General features: G+C 39.8%; 1 protein-coding gene across 6 annotated transcripts in view; it reads right to left on the minus strand.

Annotated features, from left to right (window-relative positions):
• TUB (TUB bipartite transcription factor) overlaps nucleotides 1–19,919 on the minus strand; it is a 160,111-nt gene that overhangs the window by 43,718 nt on the left and 96,474 nt on the right. For all 6 annotated transcript variants that reach the window (XM_032691067.1, XM_032691066.1, XM_032691068.1 and 3 more), the window contains exons 2-3: nucleotides 7,539–7,590; nucleotides 5,963–6,125 (exon numbers count right to left, since the gene is read on the minus strand). In XM_032691067.1, coding sequence (XP_032546958.1) covers nucleotides 5,963–6,125; nucleotides 7,539–7,590 — 215 coding nt within the window. The remainder of the gene's footprint in view (nucleotides 1–5,962; nucleotides 6,126–7,538; nucleotides 7,591–19,919) is intronic.

Below are 19,919 nucleotides of genomic sequence, written 5' to 3' on the forward strand. Positions count from 1 at the left end.
TATTGCCTATAAATTCCCTACGGTTCCTTGCAGTTTATGCCTTTAACACTGATGTGTTGACCAGGCTGATGTTAAAAAGGTGAAAATACTCATAAGTGAAATTGAATGTGAATGGGCTCTGAAAAAAAGGAACCAGTGTACATCAGAACCTGGTGGTGCTTAAGGACATTATTAAAAGCTCATTGGTTTAAGAGTTCCCCAGAAACAACAAAGGAAGGAATGAAATAAAAGATTCTTCTTAGCTTCCATGTATCTGCTGCCTGATCCTGGGAGAGGGAAAGGAAACAAAGCATGTGAAATGGAGAGTTTAACAGCAATGAATTGGGAACTCTGGGAAAGCAGACAATTTATAAGGAAAGCTAAAATTATCCATGAAAAATCTATGCCAGGAAGATTAAAGACAGTAAGAAATTACATAATTATTTTGCGTATTAGGGCCTTGAGGGCACAACCAGGTTTTAATTGCCCTGACAGGCCTCGCTGGGGGCTTTCACTGGACCATAGGCTGGACCATAGGCTTTATTTCACCTCAGCCTGGAGCTATGCTGTAGGTGTGCTGCCTCCCAGCTGTGTCTCCTGGGAGGATCCTGGCACTGTAGGGAATTCAGCTGCGTCACAGACCAGTATGTATGCTGCAGCATCTCCTTTCCATCCTGACTGGCACCGCGGAGGGCCCTGGCCCCGGCTCATCCCTTGCCATATCTGGGACTGCTGAGAATCCTGTTGGCAGTGCCCGGCTCTGCCTGCCGTGTTCCAAGCCTTTGGGATGGTGCTCTGCCTGCAAGGGCATTGTCAGTGCTGGGGTCACCTCCTGGCCCCTCCTGCTGCCAGACACTGAGATTGCCCCACGACTAAAAATAACAGCTACATGTGAAGTAGTAACTGAAAGTGAAAATACTTTCAGTGGAACTTTAAAACAAAGAGAAGGGAGATGTTTTCAAGAAATTTTAGGCAATGGCCTCTTAACTTCCTTCTCCAATCATTCAGGAGCAAGAATAAAAAAAAAGACCTCTGAAACACTTGCTACCCACTGCTCCCAGATCCTCGCTGCTGGGTTAGTTTGTTTATTTTGGAAAAGCACTAATGCAGTAAGGACTGCTGACAAATCAAAAAGATGCTTTAAAAGATTAAGGTGAAGAGACTGCAGCTGAAATAAAGATTTCAGAATATACGCTTATTGGAAGTTAAGTATTTTGCCCACATGATGCTTTGGAGTATTGCCTGATCTCTCAGTATTAATAGCCCTTTGCACAGAACATTCCTTGTTGTCTTCAAAAAATAAACTAATACCTTCTCATCTCAAGGTCAGTGGAAAACAAGGATAGCAAGACACTGATTTGATGAATGCGCAAATATGTGATTTTTTTAAATGAATAGGTAAGTGATGTCATCTTTTAAAGTTGACAGCTTGATACTAATCAGAACTCTCCCTCATCATTCATGGTAAATAAGCAGAATGACACATCAAATTTAACAATCCAGAGCCATAACTTTTCATCAGAAGTCTGTTCAACACACCACACAACCATCACATCTAGATGTGCTGCCAAATGTCAAAGGAGGAAAGTAAGAAAGTAATTTTGCCTTTTTACACATGGTTAATCGAAATCTCTAAATTGGAAGTTGCCATGAAAATTACTCTGAGAGTATCTAATTGAAAACATTTTTAATTTCAACTCTTAAAAAAAAAAAAAGCCACAGCTGCAACAAAGTATGGTAATATTAATGAAAGCATATCTGGCACTCATTCAAATCTCTGCCTTCCTCAGTGCTGTGAAAAGAAAAATCACTCCCCAATGGAAATTCACCATTTTCACAGAAGTAAAATTACTCTTCTCTGTAAAAATGAGTTTTCATCATTTGCATTAAATGTAATTAAATAATGTAATTAAATTGTTGCAGTAACTAGTGTATCTCTGCATGGTATTTGGCTCCAGGAATGCTCAGTACATATTTGAAATCCAGATTGAAAAGAACTGTATTCATAGCAGAATTCTGCAATGTCAAATAAGGCTAAAATGTTTGTTTAGGTTTTAAAGAAACTTCACAAAGTAAGAGGAGTAGAGATACATGAAAACAAGTAAACAGATGTAATTGTGACATATTACAGAATGGGAAGCAAAATATTTAAAAATCTTTAAACAGACAGGTAGCAATTTGTCCTTATGAAGGACACTGAATCAAAAATAAATCACAACACAAGAAAGAGAAGACAAAACAATCTGTAAGTGATGTCTCCTACAAAGAAGGATAAAATTTCTTCCAGTAAATAAATGCCTTTGCTGACTTTTACAAGGAATTTAAACTTAACAGCAATATAAAACGTTGTTGTTGATTCTTATTTTGCTATATATAATGATGAAATAGCAATTAAGATGTGTTTGGTACTGCAAGAGAGAGAGGCCTTATTTGTAATAGCAATAACTAGAGCCAAACATCATGGAAGTCAATGGAAGGATACCTACTGCTTGAAATGGCAGTTTAGAGCCCAACCTACAAGTGTACCTACCTGGTCTACAGATGCTGACAGGCAAACAGTGTGTTACCACTGGTACTACTCCAGTTCAAACTAACACCTTACAGAGCAGAGTGCCAAGGATGCTTTATCCTGAGCTGGTCTGTTCAACTTTAATTCATGCCAGTTTCCTCAGATATCTTTTATTGGTTAATTAGGCATTATGCCAACAACCAAAGGGTTTAAAAAAGATACATGTGAGTCATTTGCAAGCTACAGTATCTGAAAACTTCTACCTGCAGGTGAAATATGGGCAGGAACTGAGAAGAAAATTTTTGTCTGGAGAATTGTGCATGGTGCATTCTGCAGTCACTTCCTCATTGGAAGGGCACCCATCTCCTTAAAGTCTCACAGCACCCAGAAGAATTGCTAGTAACACTTGGAAGGGAACAGAAACACCCTTTTATCCTACCAATGTGTCACTTCTGTGCCTTGAGGTTATTTAAGAAAAAATTACAGTGATTCTGGCAACTTTCCTCCTTACTGTGTGGAGGCATACTTTCAGCAGAGTTATTTTGTTAGTTATTAGACTATCAAAAAAGAAACTCAAAAAAGCCCTGTACCTATTCAGTTTCATCCTGAATGAAACTTGTCCCACCATCTTCAGTCCTGAGCAAGTGTAGGAAAGCCACGTCTGTACATGTGGAAGGAAGCCACATTCCCTTAGTGAGCTGCCCCAACCAAGCTCACTCACAGTCCTTAATTAACACCCCTCCATCCTATTGCATCTCAGATCTATTTGCACTTCTCTTCTTTCAAGCTAGAGGAAGCAAAAACCATGTAGCCAGAGGACTAGCAGCAATCACCCTGCAGAGATTCAAAAGCAGCCAACAGCTCCTTCATACAGATGAACTTAGCTTAACTAGTGAAATATGCTGTTCCGGTATATCTGCCCACAAGTAGCTCACCCGGCTGATGTTCTATTCCAGAACAAAAATTACTGGCTTTTTACTCCACACTCTGATAATTATTCTGGAATTTAATGAGGTTTTATTCCAGAGCAGAGTTGCCCATCAGGGAACCATTGCAGCACAGATAACTGCATCAGAATAAGCTGTGGCAGTGTATGAAAGAGAATTTCCCAGCACAGAAAGCCCAGCATCTCAGAATCCCTGAGATGTTATCTCTGACCTACTTTGCTCAAAGTACCATAGAGATATCTCCACACAGGCGTCCAATTATTTGTTGAAATCAACAAGTACTTTTGTGCTACATAGAATTAGTACAAGCTAAAAAAGAGAGTAGAGGAGGATGATAGGTGGAAAGAAGTGTTCTTTCTGTAGCATTTGCAGCACAGGAATTGATTTCACAAACATGCTCATCCAAGCAATGTAGTTCATTCAGTAGACCATCAACTCCCATCAAAGAGTCATTCTTAACTTAAAATCAGCATGCCCATAACAGCAACAAATGAACGGAAAAGAGCAGAATAGTTCTTTAGAAACAGCCCAGCTGCCTCATGCATCCGACACTGCCACATACAAATGTTGTCATTGAAGGGGAAGAAAATGCCAGCCCTGAAGCTGAACACCACAGTTAGAAATGGTCACCAAAACCTAACTATGCACCACGTAAATGGGGTAACTTGAGACACTAAGCACATTCCCAGAGAAGACCACGCCGAAAAAGGACACTTCTGGAGTTCTTATAATATTTTCAAAAGCAACATGCCTAACATTACAAGGCAATAAAACACTCCACTAGGTAATTAAATTCTCCTAAGCCAGCTTTTGCTAGCTGCACTCTTTATTACTAGGAGAGCTATCCCAAGGGATTAACAAACTTTGTGTTGAATATGACAAACTTTACTATATTTTTCTGGTCTTCTGAAACCTTGTAAAATATTGCAAAGGTTTGAGAGATAAATTTAGAACAAGCTGATTTAAGAAGAATAAGTTCCTAAGTATTCCAGTAAATGGTGTGGTATAATATTACAGGAAGGGTCACTTTTACCTCAAGAGCACAGTAAATCTCACAGTCAGGAAGTCCACTCTGGTGCAAACTGGGGCAAAATTTAGCTCAGTTAGTGCAGTTTTGAAATTTGCTACCATTTAGGGGATGATAATGTCTCTTTCTCTGATTTGTGAAAATTAAAACCTTGATCAACTGACAATACAGGAGGTTTAGTAAATCACAGCACCTCTGTACCATAAGATAGTACTTCTTAGAGCAGCTCTGTACCTTTCATAAACTATTGAGGAGGAAAGAGGAAAAATTTCTGATTTGTCTGATTAAAAAATAAACAAACTAGAATTTTGTGCTAAAATAATTCTTAGGTTGGACTGGAAAGAAATTTCATTTAATCTTTCAAAATCACATCCCAGACCCTGAGAAACAGTAAAGAGAAGGCAATATTACTAATGATTTTAATATTTATTAGAAAAACATAATTAAAATAATACTTTTAGGAAAAAATAATTCTCCTTCTGAAATCACTTATGGTATCCTATCTACTTGCAGAAACAAGATAAAAAAGGCCCATTATTACCAAAACCTTAACATTTAAACAGTGCAACTTCCAGGTTCTAACAACAAATTCTGTAGCTGTAACCAACCAAAAATTTCCATCAATTGCTAACCAGGGGGAAAGAATCTGAAACCTGAACTTCTCAGAGCATGATTAGTTAGTCAGTCCACTAAATACCAACCTTCTCCTTGTTGAAAGATACGACCACCAACTGAAAATGAAACAACAGGGCAGACAAAAAGTACAGCACAGGCAGTATATTGATAGAGATCCTGAGGAAAAGTATGCACATAACCTCTTCAGGAGGCCAAAAAGCATGGGCCATATAAGCACAGAACTAAATAATGCCTGGTTTCCTTAGGATTTATTTCTGATTATTAAAGTCTTTGAAGTCTAACAATACAAAAATGGCTTTAAAATTTTTCTCTATAGGTGTGATACTTGAAGTTTCTCTGTCCCTACTGGATTCTGTAATCTTTAATAAGAAAATGGATACATTGCTCAAGCTTGAAATGTTCTTCTGCACCTACTTGCCTATTTTAATGAACCTTGCAGAAATACGGCATCTTTGAAATTATTATATTCAGTCTTAGCTGAAATTAGTTGACAGGCTTCAAATTTATCATTAACACTGTCAGGCTTAAGCAAAGTTATGTACAGAGGAATACACAGAGTGGAACCCATTAGTTTTACTTCAGCAGGCACCAAGGCTGAAAACACTTAAAGGAGTCACGGCAGAAGGGACAACCCACTCTTCCTTCCCCACAGCACTGAAAGGGCAGCTAGTTACCTTGTTCCCTCCTGTTAGGCTAAAATTGCAAGTTCTGATGTTTTTATCCCCAAACACAAGTGAAGGATATCAATTATTTACTAAAATATGCAAAACAAGAAGTTTTCTTCTCAGTAGCATAAAGTTAACAGGGAGAGCACTATGCTATGACTTGCAGTAAACACACATGCTACAGATGACATTCTTATACCCTGATATATTGTGCTGCTGTTGCTGTTAAGATACGACTCAACCAACGGCGCCTGTTCCTCCGAATGCTTCGTCCTGCGCGTCCTCGTCCGACTGTCCACATTGGACTGGACCATTAGTGGCTCCTGGCGCTTTTTTTTCTGCTTCTGCTCTAGCAGTGCCCGCTGGAGAAAATACAAAGAAAAGTATCTGTTACTGGAACTCCAAACGGTAGCAACCTACAATGAAAAACAGTGGATATCTTTACACCTTCTCCGGTTTTACAGTGGCAGCAGTTGGAGAGTGGGATATTGGGTAACAGGAAATCTTTCCAAAAAACCACGACTAACCCACGGCTAAAACACCTTCTGCTGAAAACAGCAAATAATTAGAATAGATCTTTCTGAGCGGTCCAGCAGCTGTTAGAGCTTGCTTGGAAATAACCCTTGGGAAAACAACAGTGTGAGAATACTGGCTGTGAAGCAACGGGAGGGTAAGCAAGGGCATAAGGCAGAGATGCCAATTTCAGTTTCTGTAAATGAAAAGCAGGTGATTGCAAACTAGAATCAAGTGATAATACTGGACATGAGCCTAATTTAATAGCTATAAAAGATGAACTTTAATTAAACACTTAAATTTCTCAGCTAGACCTGCTGAAAACCAAAACCTTCAGCATTCAGTGGTATCATAGGTAACTCTCTTTGAGCCCTCTTCCACAACCTTAGATAACTGAACTGTTAATTTTACTTATCCATTACCTTACCATTTGCTTGCTTCTGTACAGTGATAGCTTAGCTTGTAGAAAGGAGATGCACTAAAACTGAAGAATAAGAATGGAGAGTGGACTCTTTCAGCTCCATAAGTTATGCTGAACACCTCAACATGACTCCAAAGTAATTAGAATCAAGTACAGGATTATGGTATAAATAGAAGGTATTTGAATTTGAAAATGAGATGCTGGCAGACATGCAAGCTGATAAAACAATGGGAAAAGAAATGTATAGAAAAGGATAAAATTAAATGCACATGATTTAACTATAAATATGACAAAGTTTTTTGAGAAGGGGACCACAAGAAAAAGTAAAAGCAGAAACCTCAACTCCCATTAGAACTTGACGGCAGAATTCCCTCAGATTTCATGGAAGAGGTTCTGACTCTCTTGTAAAAGTCATGTAGTAATACAGTAGCAAAATAGGCAACATAGTGCATAGTGCCACTAAGGTTACAGCCACAAGGGCTGGACTCACAGAATGACAAGCCAAGTATGTAAAATCTTTGTGGTTAACCTCTGTTGGCTGGCATGGCTGCCAGAACTTTCTGTCCTTTCTGGTCCATCAGTTGGGTAACAAATACATGGTAAGTCAGCTTAAAATTAGTCCAAGGCAGTGGAAATGAGAGTCACTCAGACCACAGTCATAAGTCAAATTTTAATGGCAATTAGACTTCTAAATAAACTGTAACCTCCACAGATCTCTCTGTTGCATTTCCCCACTCAGAGGATGCAACTTCTTATCAATTACCAGATACATGTGTCAGTGACTTCATTACTCCAAGATCTATACTTCAGAGAGCAAGAAGGTTCTCCTCCAAAATCTTACCTGCCTGTCAAGCTTCTGCTGACGCAGGCTGCTCCCCTCATCATCCAGAACACTGCAAAGACAAAGGGCACGTAATTGGAACAAATTTATCACTCAAAACAACACTTAGCAGCAGTCACTGGAGCAAACCCTTCCAGGAGTTATCCATACAGAACTCCCACTATGTTCCATGGAAGTTTGCCTGCCCTAACCTGCAAAAGTTGGCTCCAGAGGATCTAAATGCAGTCCATGAAAAACTGAAAAACTCTGACTCACACAAAGTTCAACAAAACTATATATTCAGGAAGTTCAAAAAGAAATAAAAAAATCCACGGTCCACAGCTTGGATTCTTCTCCACTGTCTTCTAATGTAAAACACCAATGTATACAGCAATGGGGTTTGATTGAAAATTTGCATATAAAGCATAGAAAAAGTGAGAAGCATAAGAGAGCTGCTTAGCAACTCAGCAATATTTAAAATTACATTAGGAAAATTAACTGTCTAATCTTTTGCACACTGAAAACTATAATTTATTCCTGAATATACGAAAAGTCACACTTACTGCCACACACTTCAACATTTACAGGCTAGCAAGATAAACAGCATTGCTCACTGCCATATTTCTTTCTGCTAATTTTTGCTAGTTAGGAGATTAGCTCCTATGCATTCAATCATTTTCATTAATTAGATGTTAAAGACTGGCATTGAAATCAGAAAGCTATTTTTGTGAAGTATTTTATCAAACTACCGACTACGCTTTATTTTTCAGGAGAACAAAGGTCTCTATTGTAAGAACACTATGGTTAAACATTGAACATAGATAATTAAATCTTTTAAACAGTAATATGTCATCTACAAGGAAAATAGTGCTATAGAACAAAAACAATAGCCTCTTACAAGTAGAGCTCATTTTCTCTTACAATACATTTTTACAAAAGGTTAGTCCCTTCTCTTATAATCACTCTTAACAATCAAAAAGAAAATTAAAATCCAGGACAAACAAACCTGGATTCTGACCTACATGCAACCCAACTGTATTGCAATGAAAATGTCATAAAAAATGTGAATCCCATGTATTAACATACACTCTTTAGGAGCCAGTAACATTACAGTGGGGTCGGATAGGACAGTGAATAAAAGCATGCAGAATGCCACCTTTCCAACGCCAGCATTATCAGAGACATGTAATTAGGCATTCCTGGTAGCATCAGCCTTTTGCAACTTATACTTGGGTTATTTGTTACAAAAGGCTGATGTTCCACAGAATGAAACTGTGCTGTTCAAGTACCTCAGGTATGAAATTACACAGTCTCTTGCAGAGGTAATGCATTACCCACAGTCCACAAAAAAAAACCCTAAAGAAAAAACCCTTCCCACCCACAAACATGTTCTGATTTACGTCAAGCACTCTTAATTTGATAAATTACAGAAACAAGTTATAAAAAGAAGACATACATTCCTCCATAGTATACAGTATCAGGTTTTCACAAGAGTGCTTCACTACAACTGCAATACTTATTAGCTGCACTGCTAGAAAATAAAACTACCCTAATGGATATCTTTGGCCAAACAACTGCGTAAAAGATGCCCAAGTATAAAGTTTCAGGCTTAATGGCCTGAACAAATCCTTCTCGTTTCAGACAATGCTTGATAAAAAGCCAAAACCATGTAATGATGCTAATAAAGAACAGAAGAACTGCAGAGGCAGCAATGCATGTACCATCCTGGCATAACACACGGAATAAGGGAGCAGGAAAATGTTCTTTGTGTGGTTCTAAACCTTACCTGTGACTCCCTGGGAAGCCACAACAAGGCAAATTCAGGTTCAGGTAAACAGGCACAGCTCCTTCAATTCTCTTTATGCCCAAACTTGGCATGGTAAACATGGCAGTTTAAATAACACAACAGCAAACCCCAATCAGGGGAATGGTGTGATTTGCACTGATTCAGCATTCCACGAATGCAAAGCAACTATCAGATACAACAGAGGACCGCCAAAAAAGAATAAAACTCCATCCAAACATTACGGATGCAGTGATGCTATAACACCTCTCCACCTGCCCTTCTACTGCAAGACACTGCTTTTCAAGCCTCTGAATATATGCAATCAAAGCTGAGACTAAGAACAGCGTGCTTTGAAAACCAGATGACAAGCACGTCTGGAACTTCCAGGTCCTTCATTCTCCCACTTCATATTTTATAAAGTTCTGGGTAGTTTTCACAATCCTGTTGTAAATATGCATTAATGACAAGACTTGCATTATTTAAGCTTAACATCCAACAACTAAAATGGAACTCCAGCTTTCTTCAATGACACTGAGGTTCAACAGAATAGTTACTTCAACAATACTCTCCCCCTCCAGGTTACTGGACTTGTATGAGCATGCCTTGCTGCCCCCAGCCAGCCACACCACTCTTCCAAATCCTTCACAGTGTAATTTTAAAAAAGGCCTCATTACCACCAACTCTGTCTCTTTTAGTAGTTACTCAATGCCAGTATCACTGAAAAGCTGTAATTCTGTCCTTTTCTGATGCCTAAATAATGCTTATGCAACTCCAAATACAAAGAGGATTCAATTTAGTCTATATATTCTTCTGCTATAATAACACGGCACTCCAGTTTGAGACTGTGTAATTTGTCAATATTTTCTGCAGAAGTAGTGGATCTTGGAGTTGCTGATTAGCAGCCAACATTTCACTTTCCCTGATTTTCAATAGAAAAACTCTCCTAAGACTGGGTGACGTCCAAGATATGCCATTAAGGGACATCAGGGCTTAAATACATGCATAAATAAATAAGTGAGTAAATAAATAATATAAGCTCTGTTTCCGTAGCAATTCCATCAGGTTCTCACTCTTGCTGCCTTGAAAAACATCTGCAGAAGAATCTGAGATGGAAGTGTGCAAGCACCACTGACCCTTTTTCTCACACTTCAGTGAACCCTTGCAGAAAGATTTAGCAGATCATCTTGCCACAGCATCTGGCAGTCCATACATTCTGTCAGATGCTCCAGGGCCTAAGAACTGAAATCCAAAAAACCTACCCTTTTCTTTCATTGGAAAACACCAAAGTGTAGGAGCAGATGCACAGCTTTTGCCCTTCCTGGTCTTTCAAAAAAGAAGAATTCAACTGTTCATCCCCATGGAAAAGCTGTGCACTTCCGGTGAGAACCCAGCCTGTCCTGCCCAGTTTTGGAAGTGGCCATAGTTTTGCTGCTCTGAGGTCCAAATAACTGGGATGGTCAGAGAGTAAAGGCCCAGCACAGAGGAAAAACTGACTAGAAATGGTAGGAAAGACGGCAGGAAATAATCTCATAGAGAGGCTGCTAGAACAATTCTGCCTACAATGTTTGATGGGATGCTAGAAAATCCCAGGAGCAGCATGAAACTCTGTCAGTCTTAATAGAGAAATATAACTTTATAATTCATGAAAATTGAATTATTGAAGAGCATGCATACATATTAGCAATCTGCACAGCACGCTGAAGTATCCTGAAGATCCAGTAAGGTTCATTTTTACTCCTGTTTGATCAAGTACCGTGCCTGGCACCTTGGCTACGGCTTTGACCCATTTAAAACAGAAAGTCATTTGACACTATATATAATATTGTAAACAGCACTTCAGCTCTGCAGTAATAGTCTAGTCCAAATCCTGCTGACAAATCAGAGCTTGTATATATTTCCTCGCAGATCATTATTCAGGGAAAATCATCCACCCATCTATACTGTACTTGAACAATCCACCCATTAGAGTTTACTGGATGTTGGGCTTAAGAAGGCAAGCCTATAGCTCTGTATGGTAAAGATTCAAATTAGCAGCCTGGACCAAGGCACACAGAGACTTAAGTACTATATTTAGATACTATTATTTTCAATTTTTAAATACAGCACCTCATTCAAATATCCCCACCTCCTGTTTTCTAAAAGGAAATACATTAAATGAACATTCACCTTTGTGTCAAAGTATTACTTTTCATGCCACCTTTTTAAGATACAAAATCTATTTTACTGAAACAGTTTCAACATTAAATTCAATCTACACAAAAATAGCCAGGCCTATTATACTGTTGCATGTCATAACGAAGATAAAAATATACGCAAAAATTTTAGTATTCTCAGCTTTTCATAAGCTCTATTCCTTAGAAATCATTTAGAGAGAAATCCAAGACCTACCAGGTTTTAAGGATGAAACTTCATGATTACATGAAGCTCCACAATTTACTGCTGAGATGAAGGCAGAAGATTCTGCAAGTCAACATCTTGCTACATTTTACTGTAATTCCACATGGACTGATTTCAATTTAAGTAAAATCTGAAAAGCCTTAATTCAAATAACACATTTCACAGCAAGTACTTTGCCTTCACTCTTTGAACATGCAAATGCTTTCATTTCAGTAAGCCTTTGCAAGAAAAAAGAATTAAGAAGAAATGTTTTTAATTAGAATGTCCAAGATGCATGTAGTCCCTGATTTTATTTTATTTTGGTTTTTTTTAAAGAAAAAGTCTGACACAGTAAAGCAGCTCTATTGTTTCTGCCTGACAAAGAAGGCAATGCTTTTGTTCCTTCCTGACACTGCTTCATAAAGGAACATTTTCCATGACAATAACATTTTTACCAGGACAAAGGTCCAAAATCTTACCTAGCACATCTCTGCAGCCCAGCACTAATTCAATCAAGAAGCATAACTGGTCACACAAGCAGATACATCCTACCACTACTTTCATATACTGCTTAAGAAGTGTCGCTTGCATTTTCTCTTTTTGCTACTTCATGACAATACATGACTAATGGCAGAACCCAAAAGCTCTATGTGAAATCAGGGACCTTTGCACAAGCAAAGTGAATGCACACAGTTAGGGAAAATTCCTTAGACAAACAGTTCCATTATGAAAAGACGAGGAATTGTATAAGAAAATGTTCCTCCCATTTAAAACACTGAACCAGAAGCAATGGAAAATTAAAGGAGATATTTTCATCTCGAGTTTCTTCTGCCATATTGTCAATTGCCATTCAAAAACAAAGGATGATCAAACCAGACAGAAAGAAAAATACACCAGACCAATCTTCAAGATCACTCAGATCTTTCTGATGCACTCCTGTTGTGAAGAAAGCTGGTATGTTGCTGTGTCAAGAGAAACAGGTTCTGGGATCTTTTAGAGCATGACTGACTCAAAAGTACAAGAATGGGTGTAATGTGCCATTTGAACATTACAGTCTCCAAAAACACATGAAATAAAATTCCTGTAAAGAGATAGCACTTGGCTTACTGGATACCATCTGTCATATTCACCCAATTACACTTCTCTGTAATCTCTGTAAAGTCTCTGTAGTTCCATAAAACCCAACTGCTCTGGATAATGTTACTGTTAAGTCCTTAGGAACGAGCTTTCCCACAGCACTGATGAAATGTTACTGTAAAAGCCCATTAAAGGGTCAGGGACCTGCAGGCTGGAGTCATGCTCCAGAGGGAATGGCACACAGTTAGGTTCTTCAAACAAGTGAAATTCAATGAATTCCTCACCAGTGAAGTCGGCTAAAATGCCAGCACCTGCAAGTCCCCACATAAAATAAGATCTGCTCCCCCATGCACACCATAAGCTGAGCTCACCAGACACCACTTGGGAGAAACATTATATCAGACACACAGCCTAATCAAAGACTTAAAAATGAAAAAAAATCACTCTGGAAGACTGCAAGGGCTCCCCTCATGCTAGGAATCATCAAGGTTTTCTAGCCCCAAAGCAGTTCCTCAGCCATCCAATTTAGAGTAAAACCTGCAGCACTATCTTTATGGTAAAATGAGTAACTGCTTTCCTGGGCCATCTAAGCGAGGAAAAGTCTGGTCACTGAGGAGCAGCCCAAGGACATTCAATCTTAGTTTGCCCTTCTACTGCCATCAGCAGCAACAGCAGCTCTTGGATTTCTCCCATGTCATATTCACAGGGCAGAGAGGGAAACAGCCTGCCCTTACTGGTCACCTACCAGTCACCACCGAACTGACCAGGGAAGTACAGACACCAGGAACTGCTGCAGAAACAGAGATTGCATTTTTTTTACGGGAATCTTCAGAGGAATAAAGTGAATCTCACATGATAAATGAAAGCATGCCTGTCCAGGAACACAGCATTGCCTCCTCTGCCTGTGCAGCTGTTGCGAAGACCCTTAAAAAGACTAAAAAGGATAAAGCAAATGAATAGGGGGGGAAAAGGCAGGAATGTGAATGCAGATATTTCTATGAGAATTATCAGCACCAAGTCAGCCACAAAACAGAAGATGCAGAGGATCACACACTGTGACGATGATCCAAATGGCACTAAAAGTAATGCCTGCAGGGCAGATGGCTGATAGCACAGACTGCATTTGCAGTTGCACAAATAATTACAGAACCAAATGCTCTATTTTCTTTTCAAATTCTGGATGGCAAACTAGCTTAAAAATCAGCAAATTAATGAGACCTTCCTGAAAGGTTTTTGGTCCTATTTGCTTCAGTAAGGTTTATCTAAATGTCCTTTGTACATTAAGATCTATGACACTCATTATGTCTGGCAACAGTTCTGCAGATTAACTGAGAGCAAATGCAACAACAGGAACACATTCATAATTTTTTTTTCTTAATTCCATGTAGATAATTGTTAAGATTAACTCCAGCCAAATCCTCAGCATGGCCACAAAATTGTCAGGGATCAGGTTAGGAAAGCTAAAGCCCTGATAGAATTAAATCTGGCCAGAGATGTCAAGGGCAACAACACAAGTTTCCATCAGTGAAAAAATGAAGACTAGATAAAATGTGGGCCCTCTCCAGGAGGAAATGGAAGACCTGCTTACCAGGGACATGAAGAAGTCTGAGGTACTTAATGACTTTTTTGACTCAGTCTTCACCAGCAAATGCTCCAGCCACACCACCTGGGTTGAGGAATGCAAAGGCAGGGACTGGAAAAATGAAACATTACGCTGTAGGAGAAGATCAGGGTCAAGATCATCTAAGGAACCTGAAGTCCACGGGACCTGATGAGATGCATCTGTGGGCCCTGAGGGAACTGGCAGAGGGAGTGGCTAAGTCATTATCCATCCTATTTGAGAAGTCATGGCAGTCCAGTGAAGTTCCCACTGACTGGAAAAGGGGAAACATTATCCCCATTTTTAAACAGGAAATAAGGAAGACTCGGGGAATTACAGTCCAGTCACTCTCATCTCTCTCCACCTGGCAAAGTCATGGAGCAGATCCTCCCGGAAACTGTGCAAAGGCATGTGGAAGATAAGCAGATGACTGGTGACAGCCAACATGGCTTCAGTAAGGGCAATTCATGCCTGGCAAATCTGGTGGTCTGCTATGACAGGGCTACAGCACTGGTAGATGAGGGAAGAGAAACAGACATCATCTCCCTGAAGTTTTGCAAAGCATTTGACACAGTCCTGCACAATGTCCTTGTCTCCAAACTGGAGAGGCATGGATTTGACAGATGGAAGAGCACTTGGAGGATAAGGAACTGGCTGGATGAACACACTCACAGAGTTGTGGTCAGCTGTTCAATGTCCAAGTGGAGACCAGTGAGGAGTGGTGTTCCCCAGGGATCAATATTGGCACCAGCGCTGTTTAACTTCTTTGTTGGCAACATGGGCAGTGGGATTGAGAGCACCCTCAGTAGGTTTGCAGATAACATGAAGCTGTGGGGAGCAGTTGACACACTGGAGGGAAGGGATGACATCCAGAGGGACCCCTGACAGAGTGGAGAGGTGGACCTGCGCAAACCTCACGAAATTCAACAAGGCCAAGTGCAAGGTACTGCGCCTAAGTTGGGGCAATCCCAAGCACAAATAACAGGCTGGGTGGAGAACGGATTGAGAGCAACCCTGAGAAGAACTTGGGGGTGACAGCTGACAAGAAGCACAGCATGATCTGGTAATGTGAGCTCTCAGTCCAGAAAGCCAAACATGTCCTGGGCTGCAACAAAAGAAGTGTGGACAGGAGGTCAAGGGAGTGATTCTCCCACTCTACTCATCACTCCTGAGACTCCACCTGGAGTACTGTGTCCAGGTCTGGGACATAAGAACATGTCTCCAACATAAGAAGGATGTGGACCTGTTGGAGCAAGTCCAGATGAAGGCCAAGAAGATGATCAGAGGGCTGAAGCACCTCTCCTGTAAGGAAAGGCTGAGAGAGTTGGAGTTGTTCAGCCTGAAGAGAAGGCTCAGGGGAGACCTTATAGCATCTTTCAGTACCTAAAGGGGGCCTACAGGAAAGCTAGAGTGGGACTTTTTACGTGGGCAGGACAATGGGGAATGACTTCAAACTGAAAGAGGGCTGGTTTAGATTAGATATTACGAAGAAATTCTTCCTTGTGAAGGTAGTGAGGCACTGAACAGGTTGCCCAGAGAAGTTGTGGATGCCCCACCCCTGGAAGCATTCAAGAACAGGCTGGATGGGACTTTGAGCAACCTGGTTTAGTGGATTATATCCATGTCCAAGGCAGGGGAGCTAGAACTCTTTAAGGTCCCTTCCAACCCAAACCATTCTATGACTCTATAACAGCATTTTTGCTCTGTTTTAATTAAAAGAGTACATCAAACTAGATCTCCAATTTTTATGACTTTAGGTATATGAAACCAATAGAAACTGTAGAAATCAAGTCTTCTAAATGTTTCACTTAGACCAAGTTTTAAAAAAAACCATCACAGTCAGGTAAAAATATATTGTAAGATAGGTCTATTACAGGATATATACAACCAGACACTGAGCAACAGCAAATAGCCCAAGAAACTCTCAGTGCTGAAGGGAACAACAGGAGCTCTGCAGATACTTCAGATATGCTCTGCAGTAATGAGAAACAGCTTTGAGTTAAATTAAAACAAAACTGTAGTCATTGTGAAAAACTACAGTTTAGCATCTGAAATGTCTAGGCTGACAGCTTTCAGTGAGAATGGTAAGAAGCCGGGAAAAGATCTACTGGGATGAAAAGCAAAACTCTTCCCTAAAGCACATAGCATGTTTTAAACAACTGAACTACAGGGCTGCCACTATTGCCCTGGAAAGATCAGGTGAACTAATATTTGTACAGATTCATTCTCTGCAATTACCTAGAACTGAATAGGATAGTATATGGCAGTAAATTGCAGGTAATGAAAATAACACCTAAAGGAAGAGTGGAAGGCTGAGATATTTCTTGCCCTCCCTCAACACACACAAATTCTGAATACAATGTCAGAAAAAGAATCTATGTCCCAAAAGAGAGAGGTGAATTCAATAAATATAAATGATGGAGCAGAAACACACAATAGCCTGTGGGTGATATATGCTAAAATTGTATTTAAAGTAGTTTGATGAGAAGTGCCTGGATAGGAGCAAATTGGGAAGGAAAAAAACCACTGTGACCTGGAAATACACTACCTGCAATGCAGATGGATCCAGATGACAAATGACATGACTTTCAGGAAGTGCCTTTATCGAAAACACATCCCTGCCAGCCACAGGAAAGATCCAGCCCTAGCAGCCAGATTTATCTCTCAGTACCAAAATCCAGCCAATCTCAGTCATTAAAACAGTAAAATACATGCACAAACAAACCCAACCCATTAATGTACGAAGCATCCGACCACAACAAACAATAAATTAAATGAGCAGAAACTAGGGAAAAGTACTGTCTGGATAGGAGACTGCATTTACACATACATACACTGCAGAACAGGAGTTCTCCACCTGGACCACAAGGATTCTCCCAATCCCACTGCTGCACTGGTAAAAGTTGTCACCTAGAACAGACCTCTGCATTTCTGATACAGAAAACACTGTGAGCCATTGCAATGAAGAGAAAACCTGCATAAGATGACTTCTGGCTCCTTGCCCTCCCTCTCCTATCCCTGCCCTATGAAACATGGTTTTGGTCCAGCTGGCAGCACACTGGACCTATTTCACATCAAACAGTGCAACCTTTCAAGACACCTGTAAAATGAGATTAACAAACAAGTTTTAACTCCTCTTGGAAACACCTTTGTGAAGCAAGAATGAAGCCTTACAGGTACAGTAATTAACCTTGAAACAATGCTGGCCCTTAAATAATAGTATAATTGCAAAGTGTTTAACAAACAAAACACTGATCCCAACGATAGGGTCAATGCTGCAGGTGTTCAGTGAGGCTTCTCCCTGCAGTAGGCAAGCAAACACAGACACAAATACGTAGATCAAACATGCTGCTGCTGAAATGGGTTATATTTGAGGTAATTCAGTAATGCAGCAAAGAATTAACAGATCCCACTGCTTACTTATGTGTTTAGGACAGGACAGGAAAAAAAAGTTGTATTTACTGGACTTTTAAAGGAATAGTGAAATTAAGCTATCAATTTATTCAGAATGTGAAGGCAAAAGAGTATCTAGTTTCCCTTAACTGCTTTAAAAATCAAAACTGAAGAAAAATACAGTAAGAATTGTAACTCTGATAGGAGGTGTTAGTGAATTGAAACAGTCAAAGCTCCCTTTTCCTTTTTACAGGTGGTTTTACAGTTTCTATGGAATACAGTTTCTATGGGAAGACATGTCATTTCACGATAAATACTAACCATGAACCAAAATATTTGTCACTTTTTCCCCCCACACATACTATCTTTATAATCCAACCTAGTACTCTTTTGCTGGAACTGAGGAAAGCAGATGTTTCATTTTGGTTTGAGATCGTTCTCTGTACTGCCTTCCATACAAGTAGCAAATTCTGACAATCCTGGACAGCATTTTCAGTGAAAAATGAGTTTGTCAGACCCTGGTGCCTAACTACATGATACGGATTTCGAGATTGGAAAGATGTTGATGGCTGGCGAGAGTAACAAACACCATTTGGCCTAGATTTTGTACTCAGTAATGAAAATTCAGTCATTACTTCTAAAAGCACTCTATGCAGACGAGGTATTCCATACACTCTGATCTTCATACCTGGGCCCTGAATCCCCAAACCCATGAATTCAACCTCAGGAAAATGCTCCCCACTAATTTCACACTGCACAAAAAGATGCATATGTATAAATCCCTCCAGGTTGGGATTTTAATTATAAACTCCTGAAGACAGAGTTGTTTTCACAATGTGCATACATTGTGCCTGCACAAAAACAGACTCTTTTTCAGACTCCAGTCCTCCAGGTATTAACACAATCTTAGAAACCATAGTAATAATAAGGTTGGGATGTTCACTTTCCTCCCCCCCTTTTTTTTTTTAATGAGAGAGAAGTTTTTAATCCTGGTAGACTGATGTCTGGTAGAATGATGTCTACAGTATTTAAAGATAATTTCAAAACAACTTACATATTTAATCTTTTTTAATTTATCAGTTTCCTCTGAAAATATGATCTTGTGAGTAAACAACCTGAAGAGCATTGTCCATTTCAAAACTAAGCTAATCTTTTTCCTTTGCTTCTGTGTGCAACCAATTGTGGGTAAATGAAATCTACTCTCAAGATCCAGGAAGCAGCAGGAGACCTTTACAAGATGGTCAGAGAGTTTTCTGCAGCTGTGAAGCAAACAGCTACTGAGAAGCAGTGGCAGAAAACCAACATGGAAGCTTTACTCATAACAAGTATTAAGGATTGTTATATAAAGCTGGTCCCTCTACCTAAGGCAGTCCTTCTCTTGGGAGTTTACAGCAAAGGCAGAGATGGTGGCCACTTCAGTTGCTTCAGGTTGCAAAAAACCAAACCAATTTAGAGAAGCCCAGGGACCAGACCTTGCTGTTTTAAGGGGAATTTACAAACTGATATATACTTCACCCAAAGAAAGACAGAAAGGCTTTGTATTCATTGAAAAAGGGAAGAGCAACGCAGTTGAGTCTGCCTCCAAAGAACCCTTAAATGCCACTTGAAAGGTTTAGCTGACCCTGCTTCATCAGGTTACAATAAGCTTTTAGGGGGAGTTAGTTTCTTTATCTTTGTGTAAAAAAACGTTAGCATCCTTGAACTGCTCAGTATTCCTTTAGTGGCACTAAATCATACCAAAGCAAGATTCATGCAACACCTTCTTTGTTACAGCAAAAACCTATTTTCTAGTTTTTCCTTTGAAGGTCCCTTCCAACATAAACCATTCTATGATCTACCTTTTGCCTCCCTCTGGTGAGTAACTCCCTGTCAAAGATGCTGTTAAGTCCAGGTGCTGTGTTGGAAGAAGGTAGCATTGGAAGGGAGGCAGCAGAAGTCAGACTACTGTCAAGCAAAGTGCAACGGCTCTAGCACACCATTGGTAAAATTATCTCTGTTCTCTAAGGGTGGAGGAGAAAAGTATGCATTATTATAAGGCATATCAGCTTTTCTTTCTCTTTGTTACATTAAATGATTTTCTCCACATCTGTGTATTACTCCTAGTCAAGGAAGCTGAACTACAGAAGGCAAATTTCAGCCTGTGTCAGCTTCTAACTTTCTCTGGTAAAAA

This window comes from Chiroxiphia lanceolata, chromosome 6, assembly GCF_009829145.1.
Source record: "Chiroxiphia lanceolata isolate bChiLan1 chromosome 6, bChiLan1.pri, whole genome shotgun sequence".
Classification (NCBI taxonomy): domain Eukaryota; kingdom Metazoa; phylum Chordata; class Aves; order Passeriformes; family Pipridae; genus Chiroxiphia; species Chiroxiphia lanceolata.